Source organism: Pleurodeles waltl, chromosome 12 (genome assembly GCF_031143425.1).
Source record: "Pleurodeles waltl isolate 20211129_DDA chromosome 12, aPleWal1.hap1.20221129, whole genome shotgun sequence".
Taxonomy (NCBI): domain Eukaryota; kingdom Metazoa; phylum Chordata; class Amphibia; order Caudata; family Salamandridae; genus Pleurodeles; species Pleurodeles waltl.
The window spans coordinates 555,204,712-555,221,466 of NC_090451.1; the positions used below are offsets into that span (position 1 = coordinate 555,204,712).

The 16,755-nt window shown below is 46.3% G+C and overlaps 1 protein-coding gene across 2 annotated transcripts in view; it reads right to left on the bottom strand.

Annotated features, from left to right (window-relative positions):
- MLKL (mixed lineage kinase domain like pseudokinase) overlaps nucleotides 1-16,755 on the bottom strand; it is a 391,400-nt gene that overhangs the window by 162,765 nt on the left and 211,880 nt on the right. For both annotated transcript variants that reach the window (XM_069217629.1, XM_069217630.1), the window contains exon 7: nucleotides 5,151-5,235. In XM_069217629.1, coding sequence (XP_069073730.1) covers nucleotides 5,151-5,235 — 85 coding nt within the window. The remainder of the gene's footprint in view (nucleotides 1-5,150; nucleotides 5,236-16,755) is intronic.

Here is a 16,755-nt window from a genome sequence, read left to right on the forward strand (position 1 = left end):
TTGGAAGTATGATTCCATGCACTCTGGGGGCTTCTTAGAGGACCCCCAGCATTGCTCCTACCAGCTTTCTGGGGTTGTTCGGGCAGCCTAAGCTGCTGCCACCCCTCAGACAGGTTTCTGCTTCCTGCTGCTTGATCAGCTCAAGCCCAAGAAGGCAGAACAAAGGATTTCCTTTAGAAGAGGGGGGTAACACCCTCTCCCTTTGGAAATATGTGTTACTTGGCTTGGGAGGGGTAGCCTCCCCAAGCCACCGGTATGCTTTGAAGGGCACATTTGGTGCCCTCCATGCATAAACTAGTCTACACCAGTTCAGGAACCTCCAGTCCCTGCTCTGGCGTGAAACTGGACAATGGAAAGGGGAGTGACCACTACCCTGTCCATCACCTCCCCAGGGATGGTGCCCAGAGCTCCTCCAGAAGGTCCCTTGATTCTGCCACCTTGTATCCAAGGTGGGCAGAGGCCTTTGGGAATATCTGAGTGGTCAGGTCCGGCAGGTGATATCAGAGACTCTTCCTGATAGGGGGTCACCTGGCTGGATGACCAATCCCCCTTTCAGGGCTATTTAGGGTCTCCCTCTTGAGTGGGTCCTCAAATTCAGCTTGCAAGATTCCAGCAGGACTCCTCTACTTCTAGCCAATGGAACTGAGACTGGATCCTCCAGGAGCTGACAATCTGCATCCATGACGAAGTGGTGGTCAGAGTAGTCCTCTCTGCTAGCTGTCCAACTTTGGTGCATGTAAGCCTTTGCCTTCACATGAAGGACAGTACCCCCGTGCACCGCATCTCTTGCAGCTACCAAGGCTTGTTTGCATATCCTTCAAGGGATCTTCAGATTCCGTGTAGCCAAGCCCCACGCACTCTGTCCTACGAAGCCCAGCTTTCTGCATGCTTCTCCTGCGGCATGTGACCCTTCTTCAGTTGTGCTGCGTGGGCTCCTCTGTGACTCCTGGTTCCTCTTCCAGTGGGTCTACTGTGGGGGCTGCCTTATATTCTGTGGACTCTGCCGTGCCGAGGGTCCCCTCAGGTCTTCCCCAATGGGTTGAGTCCTTCTGGACCTTGCTGGTCCCCGGCAGTTCTACCTTTTGCTTCACAGCAACTTCTGCCTTTGCCAAGGCGTGTTCGTGGCTCTTCCACGCCACTAACCGACTGCAATCTTCCATCTGGCGTGAGACGTCATCTGCATCCTCCAGGAACTCTTCTCCGGCTCCAGGACTGCATTGCTGACCATCTTCATCCTACCGTCGACCAACTCCTGCAACCACAGACAGGTGGGTAGTGGCTCCTGCCACCACCGGACACTCCTGTTACTTCTGGACTTGGTCCCCTTCTTCCACAGGTCTTCCTCTTCAGGAATCCACCGCTGGTTTCTTGCAGTCTTGCCTCAGTGTTGCAATATCTTCTTTTTACTCCTTTTGGGTGGTTTGGGGAAAATCCAGTAACTTACTCCTTTCTTCCTGGTCACTTGGGGGGGGGGGGCATTGTCGTACATAACTGTGTGGTTTCCTAGTTCCCCCAGCTCCCCTTTACACATTCCACTTACCTAGGTGGGGGTCCTGCATTCACATTCCATATTTTTAGAATATGGTTTGGGCTCCCCTTAGGGTCACTATTGTTATTTGTACTGTTTTCTATTGCTACTTATGCCTATTTCTGATTACTAGTGTACATTTCTAATGTGTTACTTACCTACTATTGGAGGGTTGCCTCTCTAGTACTTTTGGTAATTGTGTCACTAAAATAAAGTACCTTTATTTTTGTAACACTTTTCTTTCATATGTGTGAGTGCTGTGTGACTACAGTGGTATTGCATTAGCTTTGCATGTCTCCTGGATAAGCCTTGGCTGCTTGTCCACAGCTACCTCTAGACAGCCTGGATTCTAGACACTGTCTACACTACACTAGTAGGGGATACATGGACCTGGTATAAGGTGTAAGTACCTTAGGTACCCACCACACACCAGGCCAGCTTCCTACAGTATGGGTCCCATTGATTGATGAGGAGGTTGAGGTCATGGTAGGCTCATGCCCGTGGTGCCAGGCAACTGGAGGATACTGCATCGCCAATCATCACCAAACAGGGACCATGTCAACCACGGATATGCACAAGCCTAGACTTCAGAAGCCTTCCTGATGGGCAGTACACCAATGTCATTATAGACAACTACTCTAAATATCCAGAAGTGGAGATCATGATATCACAAGGGGCACAAGTTGTACTACCTAAGTTGGAAAAAAATCCTTGCCCCTTGTGGAATTCTCAAGGAACTCAGGATCGACAATAGACTACCCCTTCCAAGCTCAAGAAACAGCTGACTATCTATAGTCATTGAACACTAAACACAAAGGCCCTGGTTTATACTTTTTTTACTGTCTTAGAAAAGACAGTAATCATGCCCACCACCCCTATGGCCAGCACAGGGGACCAGGGTCCCCTGGGCATGGCCATTACACCCTGTGCCATGTATGGGGGCCCATTCCAGGCCCCCCTGTGGCACTTTAAAAAATAAAATAAAATACTTACCTGTACTTAACTAGAAGGGTGCCCCCCATCCTCTGCTGTCCCTCTGGTGTGGGTGGGGGTGTCCCTGGGGCCTGGGGAGGGCACCAGTTGGCTTACTCCATGGTGTTCCACCATGGAAATGGGCCCACAGGACCCCTAACGCCTGCCCTGACCAAGGTGTTAAAAAATGGGGCAAAGCTAGCTTTGGGCCATTTGTTTGACCCCTTCTCCGTCCTGTGCACCATTTTTGCACAGGAGTATAAATATGGCGTTAAGGCCATAGAGTCAATTTTTGCACGGGAATGCCTACCTTGCATCTCATTAAGGCAAGGTAGGTTTCCACATCCCAAAAATGACTTTAACTCCATAAATTTGGTGCTAGACGGGTCTAGCACCAAAGTATAAATATGGAGTTAGTTTTGCACCGAATTAGAGTTTTAAAAAAATGACGCTATTTCAGTGCAAACAGAGTATAAATATGCCCCAAACAGCCACTCCCAGTTGGCCTCAAGCCAAGAGGGAGATGGAATGTTTCATGAGGACACTTAATAAAGTAATACGCATTGCACATGCCAATCAACAAACATATGAGTGGGCCATCTACTCGTTTCTGCGTGAATACCATCAAACCCCACACTCCACTACTGAGCAAGCTCCTGGAGACCTCAAGATGGGGAAGTTGATCAAAGACCCCTTTCCACATCACCCCCAGTGGTCACCAGACCCCAATAATGACCATAGAGTGTTCATGAGGAGGAGTGCAGTTAATGCCCACTTTAGCAAGCGTCGAATGCAAAACAGTCCCATCTTCGGATTGGTGATATAGGGTTAGTTCAAGACAAGTTTCCTAACAGCAAGTTTTGTGCACCGTTCGAATGTCACCCCTCAGTGATCACTCACATCAGAGGCGCTCCAGTGACCACCCAACTTGGGAGTGAAGTAATCACTCAAAATGCCTCCCGTTTCAAGTGGTTGCATGGAATAGCGTCCCAACCAGATGATGCTCATGAAGACGCAGAGGAGGACTTCTGTAGCTAGATGATGCATTGAGACGAGGTGGGCAGTCTCATCTCAAAGAACCGAGATGACAGCACCACTGAGTCTTGCACTAGTGCCATGAAAGAAACAGAGGGAGCACCACCTCCTGCTCCCATCAGCTGAGACACTAGCACGAGAAATGGACTGCGAGCAAAGCAGTGCCATCGTCTAGCCTGCTGGATCATGTACTGTGATCTTTATCTCAGTGAAGAGGAGGGGCAGTCAGCAACCAGATAAGCATGAGTACCATTTGTTTTTGAATGCTGTGTTCATGTTTTGGGCAATTGTTTTGTTGTTTTTGTTTTGTCTTATTTTAATCAAAATAAAAGAGGAATGGAATGTTGTTTAAGTGACGTAGGTGTGGCACGCGCTAGTGAGCACCATGTGAAAGCTAACATGAGGGGAGTTTTCAGAGGTGCCCTTGGGACCTTTGTGGCATTTGGTGCCGTCCCACTCCACGTGATCGATGTTAAATAAAAGGTGGCGTGGTGGAGGGCGTAGTTATACATGCGACCCGACAACCCATGTAAAACAAGCATTTGCAATGCAACGGGTCTCGCATTTCTCCAAATTAGAGCTATTAAAAAAACGGACTTTTCTTGCCACATTAAATGGAAAAAAAAGAGCGCAATCGCACTACTACAGTTCACTGGTAGTGATACCTATTGGTAAAAGTGCAATTATCTATGTAACCGGCAAAAGTACAATTAACTATGTAACACGGTCGATGTCGTGGAAAGCGCTCGACTTCTGCCAAGCAAGATCGCACTGCGAACAAAGATAAAAAGTAGTCCATAAACCGGACAGAAAATAGCGAGCCTCGCATGTTTTCAGTACTTGGTCACTGCGCTTGAGGAGGGCTAACCACCGGAAAAGGGATGACATATGCATGCCTTCCATTAATGAAAGCAAGCAGATTTTAACAGGCAAGCCCACGAACCAATGAAAGACACTGACGTGACATGGACGGGGCTCCGAGCCCTTTTCTAACTCTTAAAGCGTCTCGCAAGTGAAATGCATTCGACCCTAAAAACACACTGCTGGCTCCGACTGTTTTATTATAGGCCCGCACACATGGTGCCCATGTCTCTTTGACTATGAGCTACACGCAGGGAACATAACATCTACCTCTGATACCGAACCTCTCTCTATTTTGCCTTTTTCTACCTCACCTTTCTATATGTCTCCTTTTTTTTGTAATTCACTATTTTGTTGCACATCATCACTTTTTATACCATCAATTATTAACTATCGTCTCTTCCATTTCACTTCTCTATCTACCCCCTCTAATTATACACCATCTCTCTACCATTCCCTATTTCTTTGCCTGTCTCAATGATTTTTCTGTCTCATGTCTCTCTCTTTACTACGAGTCAGCCTTCTAGCTCAGCCCTCTCTCTTACTACATTGACATACTGGTGGATGTATATAACCAGGAACAGATAGATGAATTGCTAAAAAGTAGTGCATGGAATGGTGGGCGAATGCATGGACAGTTGGCTATATTAACAATTAAAGCATGTGTGTAAGAAATGAACGATGATTGGGTGGATAGGATGGTGTGCACATTTTCCATACTTTGAAAATTCAGATCCTCTCGCGATCTGCTCACCTTGACACAGTATCGTGCATCCACCAGGAACTTGGTGCTGCTAATGCAGCCGTGCATAAAAGGTTTCACTTCAGTCTGATGCAACCTACAGAGAATTAGAACAAAAGACTGAAAGTGAAGAGCGGTGGACAGTGTAGATCAGGCAAACTTTATTGCAAACAAACATTGAAATAACTCAAAAGCCTTGAATAGACAGGGAAATCACTGCCTTATGCCTTGCCCCATTTGTGTCACAATCATCTTATAGCGTATACCTGTTTGTGTGCTCTTCATCAATTAAGGGATCACATTATTGCCTGCTGCAAAACTGCTCTTTCTTATTTTTTATATGCATTTACAGTAGAACAATGTTTTCTTATAAAATTATAGTGTGTTGTTAGATCACAAGTTATATATTCATGAAAAGATATACTTCGATAAAAACGCAGCAATTTTAGGGGAATGTGCAAAGGAATTAGCACGCTTATATCCACACCCTCCATCATGGGGTTAACTTTTCTCATAATAATGCTGAAAATGTTATTTTGAAGCATGTTTGAGAGCTTCTAGATGGCAGAGGAGCTTCAGAAATCCAGAAGGAGCATTTCTCTAACAATCTGAAAAGTTCGCAGACATAGAGAGTAGGCAGTGGCTTGGACTAGTAAAGAATAGATTCCATCACAAATAGCCATCTACTATGCAGTCAATTTTCTTCTTATTTACATGTTTTTCCTTTATACGCCCAATATGCATCACCTTCAGGTAAGCCATGGGAGATGCAAAGATCAGAAACTCTCTGTCTCTTCCACTAAATCTGGTAAGTTTATACAAACCTTTACTTGCCTGAGGGCCAATGAGAATCTTCTGGACCGTCGTTACAAGTGAACATGTGAAAAAGTATCCTAGTGCCCAATGTGGTCCTGAATGTCTGAGTGCCTCAAGGAGCACACACAGGTACTAACCAATTATTACTACTACAGAGATGTCTAGTGTAACACTATTTTCCACTCTCAGTCCAAATAGGAGTCACCTGTGCTGCTGAAAGTTTGTTCAACTTAAAAAAATTAAAGAAGTTCCCAGTTAGTCACTCAACTGAGTTCTGATGCAGTCTAAATCGGTGTTAAAATGGTCCATCAGACTATATGAACAAGGGTACATTTTAGAGGTGCGTTGACACAACATGTGACAGTGCAAGGGTTTCCTCTCATGGGTGACAAACTCATTTTAGTTGTCACAGCGAGTCATGCTTGCCCTTTTGAAATATTTCACTCATGGGTAGCGTTTCAAGCAGTTAAGGCGGTTAACGGGCCCCTTTCTGCAAATACCTACTCGTCCACAGTGCATACCATATGATCATCAGGAGAGCCCTATTAGATATAAAGAACCTGTATTATTGGTTTGATGGGGTATGACCACATGTAATGGAGCCCACTGGATGGATATCTTGAGCCTTCCAGGACCTACCAACCAGTATTAGCAGGTTATACTCCATATGCACATTAACAGAACTTGATTGCAGATAAAAAAACATCAGCTCCACTCATTGCCCATTAGTAAGGGAGTAACCTTTAAAGCCTCATGTACTGCACACATGGCATTACATAGCTCAGGACCCCGGCCCTTTAAAGCCAAATTTCAGTGGTACAAACCAGCAAAACCACTACGCTCTATTAAGTATAAACTGGTGATTATTCCTAAATTTCTGAAGGCGAGATGGGGAAGAAGATCCTTCTCTGTAGCCTCTGCCAAACTGTGGAATATTCTTCCAGGTTGTTTAAGTGCTATAGAAAATCATCTGGCCTCCAGAAAGGCTTTAAAAACGTGGCTTTTCTCACGGTAAACTGTTCTTATTTTTTACCGAATGCCTCTATTTTCCCAGCTTTTAAATTGTTTTACATGGCTCACTGCTCCTTTGACATCAATTTGTATTTGAGCACTTTAAAAAATGTTTGTCATTTCATTCATTTTATTTCATAGTTATTTACTGTGTATAGATAACTCAGAACATATTGAAGATGTTAGAGACCTATGATGGAGCCGCAGACACACACAGAGGCCTTTTATACAAACAGTTAAATCACAAACTATAAGGTAAATGTTACTTACACAGAAGCAGCTGTCCGTGGCATGTAGTGCTGTAGATTCCCATGCTTTGCATAAGTCCGCCAACCAGTGTTGGGCTCAGAATGTTACAAGTTGTTTTCCTTCCAAGAATATTTTTGTGACATTAGATCAAGAGACCCCTCCTCTCGGTGATAGTGCCCATATATATATGTATATAATGAAAAGAGATGTTCATGCTATGTATCTGCATATTTATAATATGTTGTACTACAACGACTACACGCTTCCAGGGAGGAGAAAGGGCACATGTGAATCTACAACACTACATGCCACAGACAGATGTCTACTGGGTAAGTAATATTTTCTGTTTGACATGCTGTAGATACACATGCTTTGCACAGACTGTGAAGTAGTCCTCTCCAAATAGGTGGTGGCTAGCCTGTAGGAGTTGGAGTAGCTTGAAAAAGTATCCTAAGGTCTGCTTGCCCAACATTTGCCTGTTGATGATCTAGAATAGCTACATAATAGTGTTTAGTAAAGGTGTGTGGTGTAGACCAAGTACCAGCTTTACAAATATCTGCTATTGGACTGTTTCCTAAAAAGGCCATAGAAGTACCTTTTCCTGGTAGAGTGTGCTTTAGGAGTTGTTGGTAGCTGTCTTTTAGCTTTAAGATAACACGTTTGAATACAGTTGACTATCCATCTAGCTAATCCATTTTTTTAAACTGGATTACCTTTGTGAGGCATTGAAAAAGCTACAAAAAGGTGTTTTGACTGTAAACATTTTTGTCCTGTCAATGTAATACGCAAGAGCTCTTTTAACCCCTTCGCTGCCAGGCCTTTTCCCCCTCCTGTGCCAGGCCTTTTTTTGGCTATTTGGGGCAGTTCGCGCTAAGGCCCTCATAGCTTTTTGTCCACATAAGCTAGCCAAGCCAAATTTGCATCATTTTTTTCCAACATCCTAGGGATTCTAGAGGTACCCAGACTTTGTGGGTTCCCCTGAAGGAGGCTAAGAAATTAGCCAAAATACAGTGACAATTTCGTTTTTTTTTTTTAAATGGGAAAAAGGGGTTGCAGAAGAAGGCTTGTGTTTTTTCCCCTGAAAATGGCATCAACAAAGGGTTTGCGGTGCTCAAATCACCAGCTTCCCAGCTTTCAGGAACAGGCAGACTTGAATCAGAAACCCCAATTTTTCAACACAATTTTGGCATTTTACTGGGACATTCCCCATTTTTACGATTTTTTGTGCTTTCAGCCTCCTTCTAGTCAGTGACAGAAATGGTCGTGAAACCAATGCTGGATCCCAGAAACCTAACCATTTCTAAAAAGTAGACAAAATTCTGAATTCGTGAAGGGGTCATTTGTGTAGATCCTACAAGGGGTTCCTACAGAAACTAACAACTGAAAAAAAGAATATTGAAATTGAGGTGAAAAAAAAACAGCTATTTTTCTCTACGTTTTACTCTAACCTTTTCCTGCAATGTCAGACTTTTGAAAGCAATATACCGTTACGTCTGCTGGACTCTTCTGGTTGCGGGGATATATAGGGCTTGTAGGTTCATCAAGAACCCTAGGTACCCAGATCCAATAAATGAGCTGCACCCTGCAGTGGGTTTTCATTCTATACCGGGTATACAGCAATTAAGTTGCTGAAATATAAAGAGTGAAAAATAGCTATCAAGAAAACCTTTGTAGTTCCAAAATGGGCACAAGATATGGTGTTGAGGGGCAGTGGTTATTTGCACATCTCTGAATTCCTGGGTACCCATACTAGCATGTGAATTACAAGGCATTTCTCAAATAGATGTCTTTTTTACACACTCTCTTATATTTGGAAGGAAAAAACATAGAGAAAGACAAGGGGCAATAACACTTGTTTTGCTATTCTATGTTCCCCCAAGTCTCCTGATAAAAAATATATCTCACTTGTGTGGGTAGGCCTAGCGCCCGCAACAGGAAATGCCCCAAAACACAACGTGGACACACCCCATTTTTTGACAGAAAACAGAGGTATTCTTTGTAAAGTGCCTACCTGTAGATTTTGGCCTCTAGCTCAGCCGGCACCTAGGGAAACCTACCAAACCCTCCATTTTTGAAAACTAGAGACCTAGGGGAATACAAGATGGGGTGACTTGTGGGGCTCTGACCAGGTTCTGTTACCCAGAATCCTTTGCAAACCTCAAAATTTGGCAAAAAAAACACGTTTCCCTCACATTTCGGTGACATAAAGTTCTGGAATCTGAGAGGAGCCACAAATTTCCTTATACCCAGCGTTCCCCCAAGTCTCCCGATAAAAATGATACCTCACTTGTGTGGGTAGGCCTAGCGCCCACGAAAGGAAATGGCCCAAAACACAACGTGGACACATCACATTTTTTCACAGAAAACAGAGGTGTTTTTTACAAAGTGCCTACCTGTGGATTTTGGCCTCTAGCTCAGCCGGCGCCAGGGGGGGCAGAAATGGCCTAAAATAAATATGCCCCCCCAACCCTCTGGGGAGCGACCTTGCCTACGGGGTCGCTCCCCCTGCGTGACATTGGCGCAAAAAAAAAAACGGTGCCTAGTTGTTTCTGCCCCCCTTTGGGGCAGATAGACCTACAATCAGCTGATTTGGCCCCAAGGGGGGCAGAAATGGTCTAAATACAATTTGCCCCCCAGGGGAGCGACCCTTGCCTAATGGGTCGCTCCCCATCTCTAAAAAAACAAACAAACAAAAAAAAACACAAAAAAAAAAATTTGCCATGGCGCCTAGAGGTTTCTGCCCCCCCTGGGGGCAGATCGGCCTAAATAAAATAGGCTGGGGGGCAGAAATGGCCTTAAATTAATTTGCCCCCCAGGGGAACGACCTTTGCCTAAGGGGTCGCTCCCCTTGCGTGAAATTCACGAAGAAAAAAAAACTCCCTGGTGTCTAGTGGTTTCTGTCCCCTTGGGGGCAGATCGGCCTCATAAAAATAGGCCAATCTGCAGAAATGGCCTAAATGTAATTTGCCCCCTAGGGGAGCGACCCTTGCCTAAGGGGTTGCTCCCCACCTCTAAAAAAAAAAAAAAAATCCTGGTGCCTAGAGGTTTCTGCCCGCCCCCTGGGGGCAGATCGGCCTAATAATAGGCTGATCTGCTCCCGGGGGGGGGCCGGGGGTGTGGGCAAAAAAGGCCTTAAAAAAATGCCCCCGTGGGAGCGACCCTTGCCCAAGGGGTCGCTCCCTTATGCCAATTTCCAAATAAAATAAAAAAACTCCCTGGTTTCTGTTCCCCTTGGGGCAGACTGGCCTCATAAAAATAGGCCAATCAGCCCCCAAGGGGGGCAGAAATGGCCAAATGTATTTTTTCCCCTAGAGGAGCGACCCTTGCCTAAGGGGTCGCTCCCCACATTAAAAAAAAAAAAAAAAAAAAAAAAAAAGGATCCCTGTGCCCTGATCCCCCCCCCCCAAGGGGGGGCAGAAAAGGCCTTAAAAAAAAATGCCTCCCCCGGGAGCGATCCTTAGCCAAGGGGTCGCTCCCTTATGCCAATTTCTGTTTTCTAAATAAATCCCTGGTGTCTAGTGGGCGTTTCAAAAGCCGGCTTTTGAAACGCTGACAGAGACTTCAAAGGGAAGGAAATGCATTTACATTTCCTTCCCTTTGAAGCCTCTCTCGACCTCCTCCACCTGATCGGAAGAGAAATGCTTTGCATTTCTCTTCCGAGCGCGCTGGAAGCTGAGCTTCCAGCGCGAAGGAGGAGGCCTCTGTGGCAATCAGTGCACGATGCGCACTGACGTCACAGGGGAGGGTGGGTGGGGGTTGGAAGGGGAAGGGATTCTCCTTCCATCCACGACCAGGGGCTGTGGGTGGGGGGCACATGGGGGGAGCGCTAGCGCTCACCCCGTTTCCCGGGTGCAGGACGAGGTGATCTCGTCCAAGGCACCCGGGAACCGGTGCCTTGGACAAGATCACCTCGTCCAAGGCACCGTAGGGGTTAACATCCAGTGTATGGAAAGCTCTTCCAGCAACTGAGTCTGGCTGTGGGAAAAAGACCAGCAACTCCACTGATTGATTAATGTGAAATGATTAAACTACTTTAGGTAGGAATTTAGGGTTTGTCCTAAGAACTAGTTTATCTTTATGTACTTGAAAAAATGGTTCCTCTAAAGTGAACACTTGTATTTCACGTACTCTTCGTAGTGAAGTTATAGCTACCAAAAAGCAACTTTCCATAAAAGAAATTACAAAAGCAGGAATGCATGGATTCAAATGGTGGACTCATAAGTCTAGTAAGTACGATGTTAAAGTTCCCTACTGGAGCTGGAGGAACTCTAGGTGGAATAACTCTTAAGCCCTTCCATAAATGCCTTAATAACAGGAATTCTAAACAAATAAATATGTTGTCTGTTTTGTAGATAAGCAGCTATCGCTGCTAAGTGAAGTCTAATAGAAGAGTATGCTAAGTTTGCTTTTTGTAAATGTAGCAAGTAACATACAATGTCTTGTACTGAGGCTGTAACTGGATCAACGTTTTTAGGTTGACAGTAACATACAAAAAGTTTCCATTTAGCAGCATCACACTGTATAGTTGTAGGTCTGCATGCTTCTTCATGAATGTCTATACTTTCAGGAGGAAGTAGTAAATACCCAAATTCTATTACTTCAGGAGCCATATCAGAAGGCTAAGAGTTTTGGGGTTTGGATGTCTGATTTGACCTCTCTTTTGAGTCAAAAGGTCTGGTCTGTTGGGAGGTTTGTGATGTCGAACTACAGACAGATCCAATAATGTTGTGTACCAAGGCTGACATGCCCATGTGGGGGCTGCAAGAATCATGATGAGTGATGTTTGTTTCAATTTGCAAACTAGAAATCAAATCAGTGGGAGAGGCGAAAAAGCGTAAGCAAATATCCCAGACAAATTCATCCACTGAGCATTTCCCTTGGACTGAGGGTGTGGGTATCTGGACATGAAGGTTTGGCATTTTGAGTTTTCTGCGGTGACAAAGAGATATATTTCTGGTATTCCTCATAGGTGAAAGTATTAGTGAAGTACTTGTGGGTGAATTTCCCATTTGTGTACTTGTTGCTGCTTCCTGCTTAATAGGTCTATATGTCTGCTAACTGACTGTCCATTCCTAGGGGATATTCTGCCAGTAATAGAATGTGAATCACCCACTTCCAAATTGAATGAGCTAGATGGGACAAGTGACATGAGTGTACCCCCCTGTTTTTGCAGATAATACATTGTTGTCATATTGTCTGTACGGACTAACATCACTCTGTGTGAGATCTGTGTAAGGAATGCCTTGAATGCTAGAAAGACTGCTAGCAACTCCAAATAACTGATGTAATAAGTCTGTTGAATGGGATCCTATTTCCCTTGCATGGTCAGGTTGTTGAGGTGAGCTCCCCAACCTATCTGTGATGCATCTGTTGTGAGAGTGATCTGAAGCACAGGGCCCTGAAAGGGCCACCCTTTTTAAAAGGTTGGTGGGATTCCACCACTGCAGAGAGCAGTGTGCCTGGTGGTCCAACAAACCTAGATCCTGAAGTTGACCCTGTGACTGAGACCACTGACGAGAAAGGCAAAGCAGCAGTGGACGCATGTGTAGTCTTGCAAGGGGAACGATGGCAATGCAAGAGTTAATCATCCCCAACAGTTGCATCACCAATTGTACAGTGTAAGTATGATTCTCTTGTAACTGAACGAGGAGATTTTGAAAAGCTTGAATCCTTAACTGGGTTTGGATATGCTAATGCTGACTGAGTGTTCAGAACTGCTCCCAGATAAGGCTGTATTTGTGAAGGTTGAAGGTGACATTTGAGATAGTTTATTGTGAATCCCAAATTGTGTAGAAGATTTACAGTGTACTGAGTGTGTTGCTTTCATGTTTGAATGGTATTGGCTTGTATGAGCCAATCATTTAGGTATGGTTGTCTTCTGAGAAATGCAGCTACTATCACCAAGCATTTTGTGAATACTCTTGGGGCTGTTGTTACCCCTAATGGTAGTACTTTGAATTGACAATATTTTCCCGCAATGACAAATTGTAGATATTTGTGGTTTGCTGGATATATGGGAATGTAGAAATAAGCATCCCTGAGATCTAATGCTGTCATGTAATCTTCTTGCTGTAATAGATGGATAACATCTTGCAGGGTGAGCATGTGGAAATGTCCTGAAAGTATGTATAAGTTGAGAGCCTGAGATCGAGAATTGGTCTTAAGGAACCATCTTTCTTGGGGCTGAGGAAATACAGTGAATATACTCCTAACCCTTGTTGGGCTAGAGGAACTGGTTCTATAGCCCCTTTGAGAATTTGAGACAAAGGGACTGTACCTCTTCTTTTTATAGAACAAGATGGTTGTGAGAGAGTTTGTGAAAACGAGGAGGAATGTTTGGTGGAGTGGAGATGAGTTCTAGACAATGACCATGTTGGATAATTGATAGAACCCATTGGTCTGTGGTGATGGTGTACCATTGTGGGTAAACATTTGCCAGTCTTCCTCCCACAAGAAATTATGTGCTGTGGGGATTTGTAGAAAGTCAATGTTTTGTGTTACAGGAAGACCCTCTAGAGGCAGATGTTTTGCCTCTTGTTATTTGTGCCTCTATATGATCCTCTAAAGCAGTGGTTCCCAAACTTTTTCAACCCGCGGCTCCCTTGACCAATTGGCCATTGGCCGCGGCTCCCCCTTACATTACATTTATTTGGCAGGCGGGGGGGGGGCACGGGCTACAGTATGCACTAGGGAGTTCCAGGTCTTGGCGGCTAGGTGACAGAAGGATCTTCCTCCGGCGGTGGTGCGGTGGATGGAGGCGAGGGCGAGGCTGGCAGAGCGAAGATTGTGGGTGGGGGTGTGGGAGGTGAGTCTGTCGTTGAGGTAGACTGGGCCTGTGTCGTGGAGGGCCTTGTGTGCGTGGATAAGGAGTTTGAAGGTGATCCTCTTTGATACTGGTAGCCAGTGAAGGTCTCTGAGGTGGGGGAAATGTGGTCACGGCGTAGGATGTCCAGAATGAGGCGGGCAGATGCGTTCTGGATTCTTTGCAGCTTTGTTAGGACTTTGGTTGTTATTCCTGCATATAGGGCGTTTCCGTAGTCCAATCGGCTGCTGACCAGGGCGTAGGTGACAGTTTTCCTGGTTTCAACGGGAATCCACTTGAAGATTTTGCGGAGCATACGGAGAGTGTTGTAGCAGGAAGAGGAGATGGCATTGACCTGCTGAGTGTGGAGTCCAAGATGACGCCTAGGTTGCGTGCGTGGGTGGTGGGTGAGGGCGTGGTTCCTAGGGAGGTGGGCCACCAGGAGTCATTCCAAGTTGAGGGGTTGATGCCAAAGATGAGGATTTCTGTCTTGTCTGTTTAACTTGGGGTGGCTTGATTCCATCCAGCTGGCGATGGCGTACAGTCCGTTGTGGAGGTTGTTCTTTGCTGTTGTAGGGTCCTTCGTGAGGGAGAGGATGAGCTGAGTGTTGTCTGCGTAGGAAACTATGTTGATGAGATGGGTTCGTGCGATGTTGGCGAGGGGGGCCATGTAAACTTTGAAGAGCGTGGGGCTGAGCGAAGATCCTTGGGGAACTCCACAGATGATTCTGGAGGCTTCTGACAGGAACGGTGGGAGGCGGACTCTCTGGGTTCTGCCTGAGAGAAATGACGAGATCCAGTTGAGTGCCTTGTCGCGGATTCCAGAGTTATGGAGACATGTGTGGAGAGTGTGATGACATACCGTGTCGAAAGCTGCGGAGAGGTCCAGGAGGATGAGTGCTGCTGTTTCTCCTTCGTCCAGCATGGTCCTAATGTCGTCTGTGGCAGCAATGAGTGCAGTCTCGGTGCTGTGGTTTCTGCGGAATCTGGATTGGGAGGTGTGGAGTACCTTGCTGTCTTCCAGGAACCAGGATAGTTGGCTGTTTACGATTTTTTCGATGACCTTGGCTGGGAAGGGGAGGGAGATCGGCGGTAGTTCTTGGGGTCATCTGGGTCTGCCTTTGGTTTCTTCAGCAGGGCGTTGATTTCTGCGTGCTTCCATCTTTCTGGGAAGGTGGCGGACTCGAAGGAGCTGTTTAAGGTTTTGCAGAGGTGGGGGGCGATGATGATGTTTGCCTTATTGAAGATATGGTTTGGGCAGGGGTCCGATGGTGATCCGGAGTGGATGGAGGACATGGTGGTGGCGGTGTCCTCTATGTTGACCGGGGTCCAGGAGTGGAGGAGGTGGGTGTTGCTTGGAGCGTTGGGTTCTTGGGTGTTTGTAGTCAGCTGGTGGGTCTGAAGCTATTGAGGATTTCTTCTATCTTTCGACGGAAGTGGGTTGCCAGTGAGTTGCAGAACTCCTGTGATGGCAGGGGTTTGTTGGAGCAGGTCCTGGGGGTGGAGAGCTCATTGACAATGCCGAAGAGCTCTTTACTGTTGTGAGCGTTGGCATCGATGCGGTTTTTGAAGTGGGTCCTTTTGGTGGTGCGGATCAGTTGGTGATGTTTGCGTAGGGCATCCTTGAAAGCGATGTGGTTGAAGTTGGCAGGGTCAGGGTGCCAGGTTTTTTCCATTCTGCGACATAGCCGTTTGGATTCCTGTAGTTCTGGGGTGAACCAGCTGGCCTTGATTCTGTGGGAAGCGTTTGGGGTTTTCTGAGCGGTGCGAGGGTTTTCGCGCAATCTTCTATCCAGCGATGCAGGTTGGTGGTGGCTGTGTTGAGGTCTGGGGTCCCAGAGGGTGGGGCCTGGGCGAGAGTGGAGATCAGTTGATCCGTTGATATTTTGCTCCAGTTGCGTCGGGGGGGGGTTGTGTGCAGTGGTGGTGAGTGACTGGTTTCTGGTATGAGAAGTGGATGCAGCGGTGGTCTGTCCAGCTGAGTTCGGTGGTGTGGCTGAAAAAGACGTAGTTGCTGGCTGAGAAGATGGGGTCGAGTGTGTGGCCTGCAGAGTGGGTGGGTGTAGTGACGAGTTGCTTGAGGCCGAAGTTGGCGAGGTTGGTGATTAGGTAGGTGGTGTTGATATCGTTGTTATTTTCTAGGTGGAAGTTTAGGTCACCAAGGAGGATTTAGTCTGTTGAGGCGCGGGCTTGGGAGCTGATGGCGTCGGCGATGTCGTCGCAGAACTGCGGTCTGAGTTCAGGGGGTCTGTAGACCAATGTTCCTCTGAGTGTGTTGTTGGCGTTGATGTGGATTTTGAAGTGGAGGTGCTCGGCGGAGTTGATGGTGGCATAGGAGTTGGTGGAGACTCTTATGGTGTTTTTGTGGACTATGGCGATTCCTCCTCCTGGTCTGTTGATCCGGTCTCTTCTGGTGATCTTGTAGTTTTCTGGTCCGGCTATGGCTACGTCTGGTTCCGAGGCCGAATTCATCCATGTTTCGGTGAGGAATGCGACATCGGGCGAGTATGTGGTCAGGAGGTCCCAGAGTTCAATTGCATGTTTGTGGACGGAGTGGGTGTTAAGTAGGATGCATCTTAGGCGGTTGTCTGTTTTGATTTGGAGTTTGGAGGTTAGGTTGCAGGTGAAATTGCAGGCTTTGCAGGAGAAGGGTCCTTTGGTGCGCGTCGGTGTGGACTGGAAGCAGATGGGGGAGCATCCTGGATTAAGGGCGTGGAGTTCGTTGGCAGTGTAAAGGTG